Source organism: Haliotis asinina, chromosome 3 (assembly GCF_037392515.1).
Source record: "Haliotis asinina isolate JCU_RB_2024 chromosome 3, JCU_Hal_asi_v2, whole genome shotgun sequence".
NCBI classification, from domain to species: Eukaryota; Metazoa; Mollusca; class Gastropoda; order Lepetellida; family Haliotidae; genus Haliotis; species Haliotis asinina.
Window position 1 is genome coordinate 77,359,071 of NC_090282.1, and position 22,091 is coordinate 77,381,161.

The 22,091-nt window shown below is 37.7% G+C and overlaps 1 protein-coding gene across 2 annotated transcripts in view; it reads left to right on the forward strand.

Moving 5' to 3' along the window:
• The window catches only part of LOC137278508 (arf-GAP with SH3 domain, ANK repeat and PH domain-containing protein 2-like), a 102,742-nt gene extending 93,501 nt beyond the window's left edge, over window positions 1-9,241 (forward strand). For both annotated transcript variants that reach the window (XM_067810873.1, XM_067810874.1), the window contains one exon: window positions 567-9,241. In XM_067810873.1, the coding sequence (XP_067666974.1) occupies window positions 567-644 (78 nt within the window). In that variant the 3' untranslated portion in view covers window positions 645-9,241. The remainder of the gene's footprint in view (window positions 1-566) is intronic.
• The last annotated feature ends 12,850 nt before the right edge of the window (window positions 9,242-22,091 follow it).

Below are 22,091 nucleotides of genomic sequence, written 5' to 3' on the forward strand. Positions count from 1 at the left end.
TTTGGTTAAATTCAATCCCAATTTTATTCATTAACACTGTTGACAGAAACAACCGAAACACCGTTAGTGAATGGCATTACCACATTCCATACGTGTACAACTTCCGCTTACCACATTAGTGAGGGTCCAGGTTTTTGTTGTTTTTTTTCACATTATTATTAGCAATCTTGAACAGATTAAGTCTCGTAATCCATCGACTCCGAGACCCGTGTTTGCAGAAAACATGCATTATATACTAATCCGATAACAATATGTACTATATCTGCATGTCCAATAACACAGGGGGTCATCCATGGACCCTAAGACCCGCGTTATGGCGAGGGATGACTGTATTCCTCATCTGATGATCTGGACATATCAAAGACATATTCTACTTCTAAATATGCCACTAAGTTTTTCTCATTGTTAAAATTTAAGGAGGATAGGTGCGGACTTACCAAAATTCATTTTTAACCTAGTCATGTTTTTCACTTTAGTTGAACTCTGTCTAAAACGTTTGTTGCTCTGAGTGACAGAGCAAGAAAGAAGTTGTTCATCCATATATTGTTAACCTTCCTTGCTTCCAGGAAGGCGAGGTTGAAGGCCATCCCGGGCGTCGAGGACTGTTTCCAGTTAGCTTTGTGAACATGATTCCGGAGGGATGACGTTAACTGACAACTAGGCTCCAATATGCACATACACATGCAATACAGCACCCCCTACTGCCAGACACAGACCAGGGGAGATAACTCCCACAGCTTATCTACACAACTAGGAACAGTCATTTGAGAGTTTAGTGATGAGTTACAATGTTAATATTGAGGTGTAGCATTGTGGTAGGATACTGAAACTGTGCAAACAAATCTGATATTGTAGCAGTATACTGAGAGGTTCTCTAATAGGATACTGAAACTCTGTATTCAACTGTTCATGGACCTAAATTTTTGCTAGGACATAGATAGTTTCGAACATAGTACCCGTTAGAAGTTTACACTCATGACTTAAAATGTGGCCACTTACTTCAGTCAACTGTTCTAAACTAGATTTTGCATATTCCAAAATTGGTAGGTACGTTGCATTGATTAAGTGGAATAATAGTGTACATGTTTGGTTTTTTTTGTTTTCTTTTTGTCAAAGTTATTGAAAGAATGGAACATTCCTTTAAAATTTATATCCCAGTTGTCAAAGATGTCCTGCACATATTCAGCACAAATATAAAAGAAGTGTCCTGATTAGTAGCGTTTTTCAAGTTATTCAGTCCACAGTATGTGTGAATAAACCAAAGATGTAGAAATGTAGCACTTGTGATGACTCCAGCTAGAATGTGTCTGGACGAGAATTCTTGTCTTCAAAACAGTTACAGTCCTTTATGCTTGTCTGTTCAGCAGATGTCTAATATACGCAAGATGTCTAGTTATGCTACAAAATAGTAAAACAAATACCTGGATTGTCTCTGTGAACTGATTTGTATTTGAAGTTATAATTAAGTCCTTGTTTGCTGAGGAAGTGTTTTTCAACAGGTCTGCAATGATAAGCATTGAACTTGAGGTACAGTGTAACACGATGCATGAAATTTGATGCTCAGAAGTATTTTTGTCATGTCTGGGTGAAGTATTAAATTACTAAAGATCTAAAAACTAAACAAAGTAAAACTATAGTGTCCATCTGTGTATTCAGAAAGTGATAGTTTTGTCAATGTTTTTTAAATTCCAGATGATACTACAATACTTCGATGGTAGACATCTTGCTGAGATCCAACTTGTTAGCAGTTGGGTATTACAGTGGCCATGTAAAACAAGTATAATTGAGAAAAAACAACTAGTCCATTGAGATTATTACATGTCTTGGACTAACAAACAAATGTCTAGCCTTGATTTTGTTTTACAGTGTACAACTTAATGAAGCATATTGCCAGAAAGTATGACAGCCTGGTCATCATTACAGCCCTGTTAAAAAATCGGTTGAAATTGAGTGGAACAAACTATTTCATTTTTTGAATGAACAGTGCAAGATAAAAATAGCAGTTTAAATTGAATGGAATAAAATGTTTAATTGTTTGTATGAACAATGCAAGATAAAACTAGTAATGTGTGATGGTGCTATTGTAGACTAGTTGTATGTATGCTAGTATCTCATTTACCTTGGAGGATGTAGCTGAGACAATATTTGTGACCTAAAACGACTCTTTCAGTCAACTCAAACAATATGTGCCACTATGATATTTAACATGGAAATAATTTTTTAGTGTTCAAGTGAATGTTATCACTATGTTTTATACAGTAGTTGATTCCATTTTACCATGTTCTAATTAGCAGTAATCTTTATAGTAAAGTTTAATTTTGTAGCATGAATTTATAATGAAATTGGAATTTGAATACATGCATTACTGAGCTCACAGTTACTGTCTGTGTTTCATAGTGTTAATAAGTACATGTATTGTATATAAACTCTTATTGTATAGTAGAGTGGTGTTTTCAGCAATGACAACAATTTTGTAAGCAGCTTGAGAGTGTATAGGGCTTGGTGGCATTTGTGTCCTACCATGGACAGAGAGTGTAGAATTTATCTCATACTATTGTCAGTGCCTCATGGTCTGTTTTGACAGAGTTGGGTATTGCCATAATCTTTGTATTGCAATACTTAGTGATATGTGTTGGCACATTGCAATATGTATTGCAATATATTGACAACCAAGAGAAGATATTGTGTAAGTGCATCACAGAGTTTAAGGTGATGAATTTATTGTTTCCTTTCTGTTGAAACAATGCCACTGGCCTCTCTTAAGACTCAGATGTGATTGTTGAGAAGTTGAAAATATTTCCAGCTTGAAGACTTCACTCTAATGTTGGGCGTCCTCCATTTTGGTTTGTTTATCCCCACAATTAGGAAGTGCTGGTACCAAATTATTTTTTATTCATATTGTTTAAAAGTCATGCAAATGCAATTGTATGTCCAATCGTTGCTCTCAAAACTATTAATGTATAATAATATAAAGTAAATACAAATGTTATTAATATTTATGACTACATCACAATGTTTATCAATCATGGTCACCAAAATTATCGATCATATTGGGTGAACCGGTTTGCGAAAAGCATACCGCAATATATTGTGAAGTTCAAACTGCAATATACCGGTTAACTGGTATTATCACTCATCCCTAACTGACAGTGTCCTTCATCGCCTGGAACTACCCTGGGCCGAAGTGTAGTGTAGTACAGATGACGTGTCAAATTTGGTCAGCAGATGAAGCGTTTCGATTGTAATTTACAAAGTCAAATAAATATAAATGATATAAATGTAATACAAGACCAGTGGTATTGGTGTGATGAAAACTGAGTGCTCCTTGATCTTAGTGGTGTTTCTCCAGAACCAGACTGTTGTTGAATTTGTTGGTTAATACGTTCTACTGCATCCTAATTGGCTGATGTATTTTTGAGTAATGGAGGTACTGTGAGGTATTGACAATGAGTCCATATATCATCACTGTGATACAGAGTACATTGAAACCTTGTTAGCTCAGAGTCTCGGGACTGAACTACTTCAGGGACATTTGAAGCTGGGGTCACCGTTCTCCATGTAACTCTATTTTCTCCACTGAATCGTGTCCCAGTGACAGAGTTTCAAGTCCAGGATTTCCCGTAATGACGTTGCCCAGTTGCCAGCACTATTTGTGGCAGATGCCCAGGACTTCTAAGCTCTTTTCCCACATCAGTCTGGCATACTGTAGTGTAAATGAACATTTGTTGTAACCATTGTCACCAGACTTACTCCTGAAGACGAATTCTGTACTGACAGTAGACACTCAAGATGATATGAGTTCTGTGGCCCCATTAAGTCATTTGAGCTTTTGAATGAGGAAGTCATGGAACAGAGTAGCGGTTGCTACTCTAAAGATATTTTTTCATTTCTCGCACTGATAAAATGTAGAAAAACCTTGGTGTCTACCTTTGGAGATAGTGCTAGAATGTAGCTGAAAGAGGTGTAAAACTATTTTTCTAAGCAACTGTTTCATAAATGATTCTGAGTTAACAAGGCTTCTGTGTATTAAAAGTTAAATATGTGGAAAAGTTTTTTGATTTCAGTTTATTTTTGCTTTCAACGGCTCATGTATTCTCTGAGTAGTGTGTATAACTGTACAGACATAATATTGTGTTTATACTGTATATAGCTATCATACCCACATGAAATAACACATATCTCTTTATAATTCCTGCTTTATCTGCTCAGAAGAGCAGTCATATCAGTCTGTATCACCCTCTTGGAGTATACGTATATCATGAAATCCCTTACGAAGTATTAGAATTACCCATGGTAGACACTGATATGTACAGCATTACAATAAATGGTTTCTGATGACCATATGACTGGTTAACTTCATGAACAATGTTTTGATAGTATTTGACAATTTCTGCTAGGTCTTTTCATCGATTGACATCAGGGGAAATGTTTTTATAAGTGTTTTGATTCTTTCTAATTACTGGCAGTCCTGCAGAGCAGTCATTACCATCCTCAGTCATCCAGGAAAGGATATGTGCATTCTATAGATATATATCCTGAACTCATTTGTTGCCATAGTGACATCAGAATCTTTGTCAGAATGGTCTCTTGGCCCTGAATTTCTGCTGTTCATGCAGCAGTAGGGTAGCTCTATGGTTGAAGAGTTTGCTGCTTATACTGAAGATCTGGGGTACGATTCCCATGTGAGTACAGTGTGTGGAGACACTCACATGGATATGGCTAAATAACGCATAAAACCATACTCATCCACTCATGGATATGGCTAAATAAGGCATAAAACCATACTCATCCACTCACTCTCCAATTATGATTGGATGGCTGTATTTAGTTAGTTTCATATGGAGTTCAGAACAAAGCCATGGTAACAATTGAGTTAAGGGTATATATCATGGTTGAAGATGGGTCATGAAGTGCAGCAGTACATATGCCAAGTAGTTTGTTGTAATGTCTAGCCCTGGCATGCCTTAGTGTTCATACTATGATAATTGTATGTTTCTGATGTACGACGCCTCTTATGCCTCCATCACCGTCAGTGTTCAGCTTTCTGTTCTACCAGTGGATTGTGTATGCATGTTCAGGGAAGTGATCAGGGCAATGGGGTAGCCTAGTGGTAAAGGTGTTGGCTTGTCACACTGAGGACCCAGGGTTTTGGGTACAATGTGTGAGGCTCATTTCTGGTGTCTCCCACTGTGATATTGCTGGAATATTGCAGCGGAAAACCATACTCACTCACTCACTCAGGGAAGTAGTCAGGAAACATCTTCTCCTGAGAGGATATATACTATCAACTGTAAGTTGTTCTGTATGGGTCTTTATCTGCAGCCTTTTTGTGGATCTCCAGTCAGTAACCATGTTCCCTTGTCCCTAAAGAAACATGGCATACAATATACTCTGTGTATATTGAGCTACTTGCATCATTGTTGCTTTGTAGAAGGGACTGGAGAATACATCACAACATTAAGGAAGAGATGCGGTCATGATGATGATTATTATGATGATGATGATGATGATGATGATGATGATGATGATGAGTGGAGCTGCCATTATAATCAAAACCTGGGGCTTACACATGATTGATACGAAAAAGTAGGGCATACTCTCTATACTATCTTATGCGAAAAATGGACTTCCTGCGTGCCTGATGCTGATGACATTCTCAACTCCTTGGGGAGTATAGAACCTGAGCTGCATATGAGTGTGAACAGTGACATTCTTCAAACAAGGTGACCTTGACAAACCCAATCAGTAAGTATTTTGAAGGGGATGAGGTAGGGAACCAGGAAAAGTACCAGTGAGGTAGACGAGCCTGATGGGTAAGCACTTTCACTTGGGTAGGGGAAGGACATGGGGCATACATTTACACAAAGTTAGAAGGTTGCAGGGAAGATACTTCTGATGGCTGAGTGTCCGTTGTTGGAGTGAATTTGTTGTACATTGTTGCTCTGTGAATGTGGTGTTGCTGTCGCGTGTGATGTTGCTCAAGTTGTTCCAGTGCTAGTCTTCAACCTTAACATTTGTTGGTGTACATCTGTCTACTCCTCAACTGCTAGTATTCCAGCTATGCTACTTGCAATAAAAGATTTCCTCTTCTTTCTAGCAGTACATCATGATGGCGATTTGATGCCTGTTTATATAAACATATATTTGTTTTTGTATTTTCTGTATGAAGTGTGGAATACTGCAATGATGGAAAGAATGAAAGTTAACTGACTGCTTAAAATGAAACCGCAGGCTAGTAAGTGCAATATGATATTTCCCAAATATTCGATTTCATTCATAAAATTGCATTTGGCATAATATGTGCACTATCATTGCAATAGCTCTATGTTTTATGTCTGCAGTACTAATATAACTGGTGCCATGCATCTAAAATATGTGAATATAGCTTTTAAATTCATCAATTTTACACTCATTGTACGTTATTTGATATTGCTGCATTTTACTGGAGGCATTATGACCAATGTTCAAAGTATATACACGTATATGAAAACAACATTCAGCTTAAATGCTTCTCTTGTTTGTCTACTCTGATTAATCAGTAATTTATCAGTAATAGTCTCATTAAGTTTCAGTCAGTGAAAAGCCTACATTTACACTCAAAATTGTCTACTAACAGTGTTCAGGTTTAATACAAATACACCTAGTTCCACCTAAGTTCTGACAGCACTTCAGATTGTGTAAGCATAGAAAGTAGATGGTAGCAAATTTGTTTCTCTCTTTCCAGAAACCCTGTTCCACAAAACAATTACATAATGGGCTACAACGATTCAGTTCAGTTCATTGAACATCAAATCTTACACCTTAGTTTTGATTTTTGATAACCATTAGCACTGTTTGGATTCTATATTTCAGTACTTATCTCAATTATTTCCACACAGCCAGAACATAATTTTGACTAAACTCAAGCAGTTTTGAGCACCGAAATGGGCAATTTGTGATTGGTTGACAATGGGGTAATTATCCAGTGAAAATTGTCATTAGTAGATATCACCAACTTGATAGTGGATTTCATGCGATAAAAGCTTACTGTGAGAGTTAAATGAAATCTAATGTTTTTCTTGTTTGATAAATAGAATCAAAAATGGTCGAATTGGAGGTACAATATCGAAAATCAAATTGAGGTCTGGATGAATTGTTACAGCCCAAATGACAGTACATAACTTTGTAGTGCAAGATCTTGGACAGTGTTATAGCATGTTTCTTAGTCCCTGTTGTCACACTGGCAAGTATATTCAGACAATTTTGGTCAATGCTGTGAAACAGTGCCAGTCACACAGATCTCTCTCATCGCCTGACAATCATCTTTGTGTATGCTATGACACTGTCAGTGTTATGACATCAGATCTATGCTGTCAGTCTTTCAACATGCCTTTGCTGCATCACTGTGCAACCATCATCTTTGCTGCTGGTTAGTGTTAGAAACCCCATTGCTTGTATTTGTCAGTATAAGAACACCTGTGTTAGAACACACGAACATCTACATGTACATTGGAACGTGTACATGCTGAGTCAGTGCTAAAACATCTGTGTTAGCAGCACATATGTCAGAATGCAACATCTTTGCTGCGTGTATGTGTCAGAACTAAAAAACTATGTTGCTGGTAGTTGTTAAAACACCTTGTCTAGGTCAGGTCCCGTGACAAGTGCAGAGATTGTTGTGGGGAATAGAACCATTAATAGTCATGAACTTGGAATGTAGGTTTTCAATTTATGAAGATACTAGTATTCAGTATGTTACTGTTACTATAGTTGAACATGGTCATGTTTACTGTAAGATATTAGCGAGTTGACGAAAGTCTCTTTCCATTTAAGTGCTAAAATGCGTATACAGTCAGTGTTTGTATTTCACTGCAGCTGTGAGCCAACCATTATGTGCTATTTTGCTCTGGTTACATGTTCGTATATAGAGTATATTGTTGACAGTTGTTACTATGGTTACATGAGAATGTTGTACCTGGCAACCTGTGAGATTCCATGTCAAAGTTAACAGTACGAGAATTTCTGGAATAGTTGTAGAACATCAATGACTAATATATTGTCACTCGAAAAAGTGAATAGCAAGGAGAAAATATTTCTCTTCCAAGCTTATAACCCTTCATAATAAATCCATAAACCATTGAACAGGTTTTTCTATGAAGTTATATTTAAAACAACTTCATGATGTGTATTTCCCCAGCTTTGTATTTTCTATTAATACTTGAAAATACCAGTTTATGGTAGATTTTACTGACATCTCGATTTCAGTACATTCACATCCAACTAGGACATAATTGATCATGTTTCAGTGGGGTGGTGTCTAAAGATAGTAGATATGGACTCCAATGACCTGATGGTTGGTTAGTTGGGTACAGGGTATTCAGCTGTATGTATTTGCATGGTTATCAATACAATACCATTTAGATTACAATACACTTTCTAAACTCATTATTGGCCATAAATATGAAGATATGGATATTATTTAGTAAGTAATGTCCATTGTTTGTATAAGATGCACTTGTCATAAGGAAAGCACTTTTAAAGGGTTATGATCCTTCTACTGCATAGGCTGTTTCGTTAGCTCTCCTGTTCAATTCAGGATGGAAGAGGTGGACCAAGATTGACTACATCATGTTTGATGATTGTGATATTGTTGATATTTTAGTGATGAGGACGTTCTAAGATGGATGATGTTTGATGTTGTGCAATGCTATGTGATGGTACTCAGGGGAAAGGAGGGCCTCTGAGAGGTGGACAGTGCCTCTCAACATCTCATGGCCCCAATTTCACAAAGCGATCTTTGCTCAAAGGTGATCGTAACTGCTATACTTCCACATAGGCTTACGACAATCGTAGTTCTATGATCACTTTGTGAAATGGGACCCACATGAAAGACTAGTATGATTTTTTAAAAGACATGTATGATCATGACAGTAATGTTATAATTTTCCATGGTAAGAAAACCTCCAACTTTCACAGTGTCTCCTTCCTCCTGAATACAGAATGCTTGAAGCTGTTGGTGTTTTTTTGTACAGAGAGGCCATGTTTTAGCCACTGTTTGGACTGGCCTACTGTACATTATATCGTCAGTCACGCCATGACACAACTTACCGTTACTGCACAATGTAAATAAATAGGTCAAGGTCGTCTGACACCACAAGCACAAAGTCAAGGCCATTTGTATCGAATATCTGTTATTGTGCCAGAATAGACTGCTATTAGAGGTATTTTAGCTTAGAATCAACCAATAAACTGCCTGACTCACAAGTGTGTTTTGTTTTGTTTTTGATTGAATGATAATGGAACTCCTGTTCATGTACTAGCTTTTCCTAATGAACATGGAAGTGACCATGAAAATTGATCCAGACATCTTAAAGGTCACATGCAATGTAAAACACAACTTTGCAGATTCTGGTACCTTTCGGTATGCACTTACCGAAACAAATCATAAAAAATGCCAATTCAACCTATAAAGTTGAAAAAAACACGATGAAAAAAAAGCCCGCGAAATCGGAGTTCAAACGTTTCACTAAATTCCCCCCAGTGCTGGGGGGAAAACTGGTTTCAACAGCTGTGCTGCGCTGCGTCCATAACGCATGCGCAGTGAATAGGTTCGCGGAGCTTGAAACAGTATGCATGCCCAGCGTCTGAGGTCGTGAGCAGTAGTCTAATCTTGGTTGTGTACACAAACAAGTAAATGATCTACTCGTTACGTAAAAAAAGCTTGTTGATTGTGGTAAGCAGTCTCTGTCACAGAGCTCAGTGTCTGGTTTATTCACACCTATATGTCTGCTTGCCTGTCTGCTAAAGACAACATGCAATACACAGCTACAATCATTGACCACGTGCAATTTGAACTTAGCACATATCAGACTATAAGACATAAAGAAAATAAGTTGATTTATGACTCGTGCACCAGAGTCCCGTCTCTGCCACATTATGTAATTAGGCACGTGTGATACACATATGTTTTTATGTCTGTGGGTTGCAAACAAACTACATTCACTTTTTTCGGATGACTGGATCTGACGGAAACTGGTGCAAACTCTTCAGTTTAAAGTCCTGCCTTGTACTTGGACGAATGACAGATTCCAGCCAGGCAGTAGTTTCCCATCTCTACTGATGTCATTTTTGATTGGATCGAGCGCAAATTCGGAGAACATGTATTTTCAACACCCAACATCTCAATATACATTCTTCATGGATAACGACTTGTTTTAGTGTGTATGATTTTGTTTGACAACAGTATATGAATCCATAGTGAAACGACGCATCAAGTACACAAAAAGAAGTTGTTATCCATAAAGAATCTTACTTTCTTGTGACTCGCTATACTTCTAAAATGCCCATCAAACAGATCATCTGTCTGTACACACAATGAACCCTCAGCAGATCAGCAAATGAAACAGCCAATCAGAATCCGTCGTTACACTTGAGTGCACATTCAGATGCTAAGACTGGGTTCGGTCTTCCCGAGGGCTTCGTTTCGGGGGAAGTAAGCCCAAGTACAAAATATTGCACTTTTGAATCGCGATTGTACACTTATAATTTTGTTTATTTGTTTTTTTAAAAGCAGCAATGTATGTCATGAATAAGTCATGAATAAGTGATGAATGTGTTTTAATTATGTTTGATTTTTTGGTTGCATGTGACCTTTAAGAAAACCTTGGTAAGGGGTCGAAGGTGTTTTGTCACTAGATGTGACTACAACTGCATTATTTTGCTAAGTTGTGGTGAAAGACATTATGTTGATGTATGGGCATTAAGACATTTAAGATCAAGATTGCTTTGTGAAATGGACTGTAGTGCACCCTATGGTCCAGGACCATGAAGGATCATTCATGTAAGGCTCAAGTGTAATGGAAGTGTAATGGAAGTGTAATTTTGGAAGTCTCATTACAAATTTCTATGATTTTGGAAAATTTACCATATAAAGATGGATAAGTGAGCTGCAGCATTCTCCCCGTGAGAACTTCACATGCAGTCTATTTCTTATCAGTGGACAGGGTCTGTGGGGTAACCTCATGATTAAAGCATTCGCTTGTCACACCAAAGACCTGGGTTTTATTCCCCCACATGGGTACAGTGTATGAAGCTCATTCCTAGTGTGTCTATTTCTTATCATTGGACATGACTATATCTCATCATTTCATGAAAGTTGACCTATGTATCATTGTGTCCTGATGGACAACAGTGTGGATCATAATATTTGTCACGTTGCTGCGATATTAAACCACACATCACTGACTGTCCTCCAATATGGTATATGGGGAATTTGCTTCATTTTTCCGATTTCAGATGTAGGTCTGTCTATACATTGTAGGGTCTCATGTGAAACCACCAGATTCTCACACTACTCTACAGCAATGTGCACTCCAGGATCAATACACATAAAACATGAGTCCAGCGACAGACAGAATGGGTTTCAAATTACATAATGTATCCTGACTGTTCATACTGATGCTCATCATGTCAATCACTGTACGGTCCAGATTCGATTATTTACATGGAAAATAGCATACAAGTGTGGCTGGACATAGGAAGTATGCACAGTTGACTTTGATTACCTTTACATTAGCAGCATGTGTGTTGACATCAATAAATGGTCAGGATACAGAGTAAATTCATACTCACCATCTGAAGTCACACATTCAATGATCACAAAACAAACAGACTTTGTGAAAAAATTTAATTTTGAACTATGAAAATGTCAAAACATTACAGTGTAAGCTCTGACCTACCAATAAACGAAACAATTAAACCAATCTGGTAAAGCTGCAGTGGCAGAATGTCTTGGTACATGACTAGCCAGCAGTCTGCCATCAGCAAGGGAAACATGGGGAGGTACACAGACACGCTTGCTCCAAACTTAACATTGAGAATACAATGTTATTCCAAATAAACCTGTTATTCCAAATGAAACTCTTTCCAGAAAATACATCTCCACTTGGATTAATGGATACACAGTAACATCTGGTACATTTTGAGGACTTCCCAAATAATATGCATCTAGAAAAGTATTTTCTACACTGATTAAATGTCACTGTACATAGTGCTTCAGGATTTTATGTGCATCCCGGTGGCAATATTCTTGTATTTGCCTTTGAGTTACAGCTCAGCAAACCTTTGTCAATAACTCATTCTAGTGACAAGGAGCACCTGGGATACATGAATCACCTATTATTGTTATTGTCCAATCTGAAGATTTTTCGGGTTCACCCTTGTTCCTCCACTGTTGTGCAGACTTAACAGCAGACGTAAGCTCACCATCATTGAGATGAAGCAGATTCAGACATGGAAGATTTCATGTCCCGGTTCATGCCCTCCAGTTAATGCTGAATATGACTAGGTACAAGGTTAGAAGTTGAGATTCATATCTAAAACTCTATATATTTCTGAAATCAATGCTTCAGGAACTAGTCAGGCAGGAAATATAGTGTCTGATTCCCTTCATTTCCATCAAAGCATGAACCAAACTAAATGAAATCCTGTTTCTGTCAGCAGGGCAATAATGCAGCAGATTACATGGGCTCATTAAAAACAGGGTGACGTGACAAGCAATATTCATCCAACCATGCCTAGTTGCAAGTGAAGTCTCGGGCACTAATTTGATTCAGTTAAGTATACAAAATCATGATGCTCACAAACTGAAGAGATAACGCTGAAGCTGTTGCATAACAAGGCCTTTACATAGCAAGTAGCTGAAGCCAACTGACTGGGAAATGGAAGAAGAACGAATATGTTTGAGAAATTGTGTGGTTATCTCCAGAACAACAAAAGCTTTATACAGATGAAACAGGTACAAAATATGAAGTCTACATGATGCTTTCAACCATTATGGCTTTATAATACCCTGAGCACAAAAAAGCAAACAAAACACGACAAAACCATTGACACATCTACATCTGTAATAGATTCACCCCAAGTGAGAAAATTGTAAAAATATCAATATTAACCATAATCCCTTATGTTATAAAACGGAAACAATACACACTATACAGAAGAACATGACATAAAATCAGTTTTCAAAAGTTTCCAACTGGATATCAAATACACAAACAATGAGATTAACATGAGATTATGAAACTTGACGTAATCTCACTGTGGATTTGTTACCTATTTTTTTCTACCTGGAACAGAACAGTCAGTTCTAAATGAAATATAGCTATTATAAAATAGTTATCATATCTACAGTGAGACTAAATCTTGCAAATGAACTTGCAACTTAATCTTTCCTGGCCTGACAACTAGAATAATGATAATTATTTAAACTAATCGTACATATGAAGCAACAGAGGCCATGTTATATGGGCATGACATATATCAAAACAAATTCCATAGGAAAATACTACAGAACACACAGAACAGTATTTCAAATGGTAAAAATTGTAAGAATAACACACACCTGGCTATTAACCGTAAGTATTATGTTACAAATCACATGAACATGAGGAAATAAACAGTTAAAACAAGACTCTCATACATACCAACATATTTTTATGAATGTACAAACTATGTAGACACCCACTAGATCTCAAAATCATGACATGATAAAACGAACTAAACATTATGACATGTTGGTTCTATTTAAAACAGAAACAGATATAACAAACAAGTAACAAACAACAGCACTGAATGTCTTTGATGTGTCTTCCTGTGAGCCCAGGTGTGTATGTTCTACACTCTTAACTCCATATATACAGTGTGGATTTGAGGATGGTGCACTTCTACTACATTCGTATATTGCTTATACCCCTCAATACAAGAGCCAAACCAGCATAGTGTCCATGTACTTCATCCGGTTATCCAGGGGTGCAACGGTATGCCCATGCCATTGTTCCTTACTTACTGCGGTACTCAGCTCTTGGTTTGGTATATTTTAGTTCAGTTTATGAACACTAACAATAACATTTTTTAGATGAAATCTTCTTGGAATTTGGATCCAAACATAAGAGCCCTTACGCAAGCATGTTCATCCAATTGAATTAGCATCAGTTTGGTGACAACAGCATTTTGGCATAGAAATACAATATTCAGTAGCTACAGATGTCCTCTTGAATCAAATTATATGGAATATTTCTGATGACATTAAAAAAATAATGAGCTTAAGATGAGTATGATGATGTTTTTGGTACGAAAACCAAACATGCTTGTACCTAACCTAAAACAAAGTATCACAGTATGAATACACCGTGGTGTACCGTTTCAGCCTTACAGTTATCATCATAGGACCTGGAGGTAGGATAGGGTCTACTATGGATATAAATGATGCAAGGTCTGCTCATATCGAACGTCAAGAAGTCATATCCTTCAGGATCTTCTGATAATCTCACATTTTGATCCTTGTCACTAACTGTGCTCCTTGGGCTGTCTTCCCATATGAAACAGACTGACTGTGATACAAATGACAAAGTTCAATCGTAATACTGAACTCTCTACTTTTGTTCTGATGAATCAGTTTCTAGGGCAAAATGCTAAGAATTAACCACAGTTCAAATGGGCCAAAACTATAAATCTGGAAATTTTGCATGAAATTGTTGTAATGGGGTGAAGCCTTATCCGGAAAGATATGCAACACAACTTGATCAGATAATGGAGATGACTGTTACCCAAGTATCAGGGAGTTATTTACTATGGATGCATGTGCTGTCCTTGACACACAAGGTTGGAGTGACACCTTCAGTGATTTGAAATTTTATGTGTGCATTGCGACATGATCCCTATTTCACACACAGGTCCACAAGGCAATTGTGTGTTTGAATGAAAGACGGGGGATTATGACCAAACAATAGTACAACTTGAACAGGGCATTTGTCTTTTAGCATGAATTCTGAATCTACTAATTTGCCAGAAGTGGTGTGGGGAGAGAATGTACAGTAAGTACTGGTACCATGTTTATCTGCCATTTTGCTTATACAGCAGGTGTATGCCTGGTCTACTCAGTGTTATGTAAACAGATGTGACAGGGTAGTGAACATTCTTGATTCTTGCCGAGTCTGAGAAACAATGTGTAATTAGGACCCAGGCAGTGAGTTTAGTTCTATGCCGTTTTTAGCAACATTCCAGCAATATCATGGCAGAGGAAAGTAGAAATTGGCTTCACACAATGTGCCCATGTGAGTAAGCGAACCCTGGTCTTTGGCATGACAAGGGAACACCTTAACTACTAGGCTACCCTACTGCCCTGTGTAATTAAGAAACAACGGTGTAAGAGATTGTACATTTCATCATGTAGAGGGTGGTTGGATAATATTTATGAGTGACTACAGAAATGTGCATTTTTAAATGCAATAGTTTCCAGCTTTACAGAAATTTAAGTGCATTATGAGCATGACAGAGGTGAGGTGCTAAGTTCAGATGTACAATTTACTCAGCTTGAAATGATGATCATACAACAGCTGTCTGTTCATTGCTTCATCACAATGGATATCTGACAGATTGACAGGAGATAAGATCATCTACATTTAAAAGGTCAACATCTATGACTACAGGCTGAATGGTTGTCTGTCTGTCCCAACAAAAGATTGAATGTTAACTGCTGAGACATCAGATTAAGACTGTTATGACTAGTCTTAGTGGACTGCTATTCAGATGGGTCGTTCTCACTTATTCCACCACCCTAATGCTATGATAAGGTATTAAAGAGGTTTAGTGTACATAGGTTAGTGATTACAGTGCTCACCATGAAGTTTGGTCCTGGTGGGTGACACTAATTAGTCTCATCCAGATGTATACCGTTCATGAATTGAGGTTCATGATGTGCTGTTGTTGTCGACTTCTTAATAAACTTACTTAACACTCTTTACCATCACCATCAGTATATAATGATACCTATGGTCGGTTATCAAGTCAGTCACATCATTCCCAATGGTAGGGGTGGCCAGTATTTTCCAGAACTATAGGTTCACAACTAAGAGAGAAAGAGGTACATCCATCCATTGGAAATAAGTCCAGAAAAACTGCCATGCCACGGTTAACATCAAAGATAACTTTGACACGTCCTTCAGAGACCATCATGTAAATGTTGAATGACAGTCATAATGTAGTATCTGTGGGAATGTCCATTTTGATTGATGTTGTATCATCTGAGAGAACATGTCTATTTTTGAACGGTACCAGAGAATATGTTACCCATGTACATACCTATTTGTACAGAATTGAACAAGCAAAAGAACTGACAATTGTTTTGTATTTGTCACACCTTATGGGAATTACATTATGGAGAAACCTTATGTCATGGGAAGCAAAATTTAAGAGACATCCATTGTCTGGCAGATTATTCTGCGTCAGTGTTTTGCCCAGATGGTGGGTAAACGAGAAGATAGCGGTCAGATATCACATCAGATTAAATGGTTCGCTCCTGGGACTACAGACTGAATGGTGCACTGTTGGGACATCAGACTGAATGGTCCACTGTTGGGAAATCACAATGAATGGTCTACTTTTGAAACATCAGACTGAATGGTCTACTCTTGGAACATCAGACTGAATGGTCTACTCTACGAACATCAGACTGAATGGTCTACTGTTGGAAATTAGAAAAAATAGTCCACTGTTGGTATATTAGACAACACTTGGGCAACAGACTGATTAGCCTGGAAGGTTCTAAATCTTGCTGGAGTATTCCCTGAACAAAAACAGAATAAAGTCCTTATACAGCAATGTCAGTATTATCCTCTGTGGTGTTTTCATCCAGACTTGCAACATAGCACTAGCCTGAAAACCTGAGCTTGTTTAATGTTGAATGTATCCTGAGGGCAAGAACATCAGGCTTATTAAGAGGTTGCTTTATACTTATAACTGTTCAACCTAGAGATATCAGCAAGCATCAGAGACCTAGAGAAGGATTGCTAATTTGTATCTGTGGTAGAGTGCCTTGTTTTCTTGTTTCAGATCAATGATGGATCATTTATTCTCATGAATCTGAGTATAGGTGGCATCAACAGGTCATATCTGGGCTATCAAGATCTAACACTGTGACAGTCTGTAACAAGCAGCATAACAGTAAAAACATATGACTGAAGGCTGAAAATCTGTTGATACTGAATAGACCCTCCAGTCGTAAGAATGAACATGCAACAATTCCCAAGCCAACATGATAGACACAGTGTCAACACCCACACCAAGTTTCACTTTCATTGTCCTGTTGTTTTGGAGATATTAAAACTATGAAACATTAACAAGTGACAGGTTGTTACAACAGCCCAGCCTGTCATTCTTTGAATGGGTGAGCTGCACACAGATATTAGCATACAATGCTTATCTCAACAATATTAGTTTCAGTCAGCTGAGTATAAATTCCTTCCTTACAGATGACATGATCAGTTTAGCTGTGTTGATGATATTGTTACTGCTCTGATGACGCTAACATTAGCAGTATATATACTGCTCCACAGCTATCACCACTTCCACATAACACTACAGCAAGCCATTATGTTACCAAGATGAGCACCCGTCTTTATCACAGCAAGTCAGAGCTATTCTATCCGCACATGAATACTTCTTGTACCTACACTACATATTTCAAATGATTTCAAGCACATTATTTTCCTCCGTTATTTACTTGGTTACAATGTCAATATGTACTCACTTGTAAAATCACTGACACAAACAACCAGCCTGAATACAGTCCATGTGTCGTTTAGAATCAATATTGATATGATTATGATTACTGCTTCTGACCGCCCAGCAGGAAGTGAGTGAAAACAGCAACAAGCTACACTAGGGGGCAGATATCAACAACAATTCATAAAAGGTTGCATGCTTTTACAAATTAATCAAACCAAAAACTGAGGGAACATAAGTCTATTATGACAATGATTTGTTTGACAAACATATTTAACTTCGTGGCAGACAAAATTATTTTATCTATTTTTTGATTGAATGTTTTCAAGGAATAGGAGCACCATGAAATATAGCACTTAACATTTGCTGCAGTTTTCAGGTGGGGGCTGAATGTGATAGATTAGCTCAGAGGCTGTTAGACTAACAGTATTTGATAGTGTAATGCAACTGACATATAGGTAGCCTCATTTTAAAATAAAGGCAAGTGAACATCACACTCAAAGATGATATATCACTTACTTGTGCACACTCACAGATGATACATCAGTTACAAGTGCATACTCAATGATGATATATCACTTGTAGGAGCACACTGATAGATGATATATCACTTACAGGATCACACTTATAGATGATATATCACAGAAGCACACTCACAAATGATATATCACTTAAAGAGGCACACTTGTAGATGATGTATCTGTTACAGGAACACACTCATAGATGATATATCTGTTACAGGTGCACGCTCATATATGATATATCACTTACAGGGGCACTCTCATAGATGATATATCACAGGAGCACACTCACAAATGGTATATCACTTAAAGAGGCACACTTGTAGATGATGTATCTGTTACAAGAACACACTCATAGATGATATATCTGTTACAGGTGCATGCTCATATATGATATATCACTTACAGGAGCACACTCACAGATGATATATCAGTAACAGGAGCACACTCATAAATGATATATTACTCACAGGATCACATGTATAGATGATATATCACAGGAGCACATTCATAGATGATATATCTGTTACAGGAGCTCACTCATAGATGATATATCTGTCACAGGAGCACACCCATAGATGATATATCACTGACAGGAGCACACTCATAAATGAAATTCCACAAGTGCACACTCATAGATGATATATCTGTTACAGGTGCACTCATAGATGATATATCAGTAACAGAAGCATGCTTATAAATGATATATCAGTCACAGGAGCACACTCATAGATGATATATCATTTACAGGAGCACTTTCATAGATAATATATCAGTTACAGGAGCAATCTAATAGATGATATATTAGTTTCAGGTGCCACTCATTGATGAAACTACTCAAAGGTTTACACTATAACTGCTGTACTCATCACAAGTACATGCTGTAGCTACGATATATACCAGTCACATGATACTATGTGCTTGTTGAACTTACGACAAAATGGAACTTTAAAGCCTTCTAAAACACATATTTTGATATATCCATTCAGTAGATATTCACAAACAGAAGAAAGAAGCTAAATTAATTATTCCACAAATGGCAGAAATTAAAATCTCCCATGCTTACTTGGTTAGCTTGATGAAAACAATAGTCTGTCCTCTTCCACAGGTTTTGAGCACAATCCAATGAAATTAACTTAAAATGAGATTTCTGACTTCCATATGTATATCTGGACAGCAATGGGAAACATGGACGAATTCAAACTCGAAGCAGCAATCCTATTGGCTGAGACAACTGTCTGTCAAAGTTGACACAAATTTCTGCACCAACCACATATGTACAAAGAAGTCCATACCAGCTATTTACAAGAAGTAAATGGAGTCTGTTCCATGTATATTTCTTAGCACTGAAGAGTATCCTCCTCTGTGTCCAGCGACACAATACACGCTGTCCTTCCATCTGTTTGTGTCAGTGTGACCAGTTGGACATGGAAAATGACGATGTATGTACATGTTGTGCTGCTCCAACTGCTAAGATGCAGTGGCGCCCTCTGTGTTGCTACTTGCTGATGCTTGTGGACTGGCGCCCGATGTACTGGCTTGAGGCTGACTTCCATCTGAAATAGGTAATGCTATCTTCTGTACAAAATCTTTCTAAAACTACCATAATGTGAACAGCAAGATGCCAGTTTCACTGTATGGTACAGTTAAGTTTTCCGTAGGGTTTGTGTTTAAACTGCAATATCCTGTCAATATCCTGCATGCTCTAATTGGATTTGGTTGGATTTGGGTAGAATAGGTCTTCAGCGTCCTATGCTTGCCACTAAACGCGACAATGCCTATAGTAAGAGGCAACTAATGGGATTGGTTCCCTAACTGCACAGATGGATGCTCATGCTGTTGCAGTTGGGGAGTTTGGCTACTTATGCCCCACTTGGATACCTTCAGTTCAGTGAAGAAAACATTAATTCTGTCCAGTATTGTAAATATCCAAAAATCACCTAAAGGCACAGGTCACCTCTAGGCCGATCAGTTCAGCAATTTTTATCATGAAATAGTCTGAAATAGTCAACAGTTTTGGAGTTATGTTCCAGAAATGTGCACAACACTCATTTTCAGAAATACTAACTGATTTATGAGTTACTCTCTGGAAATGGAATAATGGACAGACAGACATGATGATCACTAACTGGGGGTATAAAATGATGAATTATTATTTTTCGGCAAAAATCTTTTCATGTCAATATCGAGACACACAAAAAATGAGTCCTTTTTGCACCAGAATGTGTATTCTACTGCAAACTAATTACATACGTCATGACAGAAAATGTAATGCTACAACGACAAAAACAGAGTTACATTTTTCATGTGTCCATGTGCCATCTTTCATTGGTTGTATTCAAGCATCTGCTGCAAGTCATTATGTACAATACATATCTCCCCTACATGGGTACAATGTGTAAAACCCTATTTCTACTGTTTCCTGTTGTGGTACTGCTGGAATATTGCTGAAAGCAGCATAAAACTGAACACAGACACTCATTCACTACAATAAACTTCATGACAAAACGTAACAATATTGAAACTCATGCTTACAGACCTTCACATTTTAATTTGTCCATCTCGAATGTGACATCTGTAGCCCCTACAGCAGCGTTGGGGTCATTCTGTATGTCCGGGACGGCGTTCCTTCGACCTGTCCTGCCAGTGGAAGCAAAGTCCTCCAGCGCGGAAGTACACTCTATCTCTGTCATGACCTCGTCCTGCTGTCCCTCACTCTGGAAAAACACAATTACAGTTAGTCTGTTACCTACACAATATCAGAAGATATAACATCAAAGCCAACAGTAAAGCACAATCACTGTTAACTGCACACAGTATGGTTTCCTACATAATACCACAGGAACTTATCCATAAAGACCAAAGCATGCACCCAATCACAACTGCCTTATACACACTGCAGCTTACAGACCAAGCAAGGCACACTATTCCAGTTTCCTATACACTTAGAAACACCTTACAGACCAAGCAAGGCACACTATTCCAGTTTCCTAGAAACACCTTACAGACTAAGCCCAATACACAATACCAGTTTCCTATACATTCAGAAACTACATCTTACAAACCAAACTAAGTACACAATAACTGTTCCTATACACTTTGGACAAGCAGGTTATAGACCAAGCCAAACACACAATAAGAGTTTCCAATACACTTAGAAACTACCCCTGACAAACCAAGCTAAGTACACAATACCTGTTTCCTATACATTTATAAACTGGCAGTTACAGACCAAGCCAAGCACACAATAACTGTTTTTTTACAGAGTGTTTCTTGCACAATATAATATAAAACTTCTCTACCACAAGCAAATAGCTGCTATTTCCCCACATTGTTAAAGCAGTGATTAGTTAACTTAATTCAGTGAGTATTAGATGAGTCAGAGCAGTTAACACGTTTGTGGCAAGCAGGCGGGGCAAGTAATCTGGATGAATACACTTGGATGCTGCAGGTCGAATGGCGATTAAGCAAGTGCAATACATGCTGACAGTGGCATGAAATCAATACCGCTACTGTTTAACATGTGTCTTATAGAGCAATTTGGTTCAGCAAGACACCATCACTACACGATTTGCATGAAGAAATTGAACTTGGCAATATTTAGACAACAACCTGTTTCCCATGTTTCAAATGGAACACTCTGGAAGGCATACCCATGTATGCAAATTGGGGTCATTTGTCAGGTCGTGGCTCATCTGATACTTGTAAAGCAATACTGGTACTCTACTGAGTAAAATGTAATTCAATCTGCACAAGTATTTCCACAGCGAGTATAAGTACATGTTCTGAGAAAACATTTCTTACAGCAAGCTGGGTTTTCTTCTTTTGTCGAAAGACATGAGAATAACATGTTGACTTTGTTTTTCATGCCATAACCATAGATTTCCATGAACAAATCAATTAACCATGAAATCTAAGCATTTATTGACTCACCAAGAAAATATATTTCAAGAGGCAGGTTACATGCCATTGTACTTCAAACACTGTTGTGCACACACAATAGACAGGATAACATGCCACAATCAATAC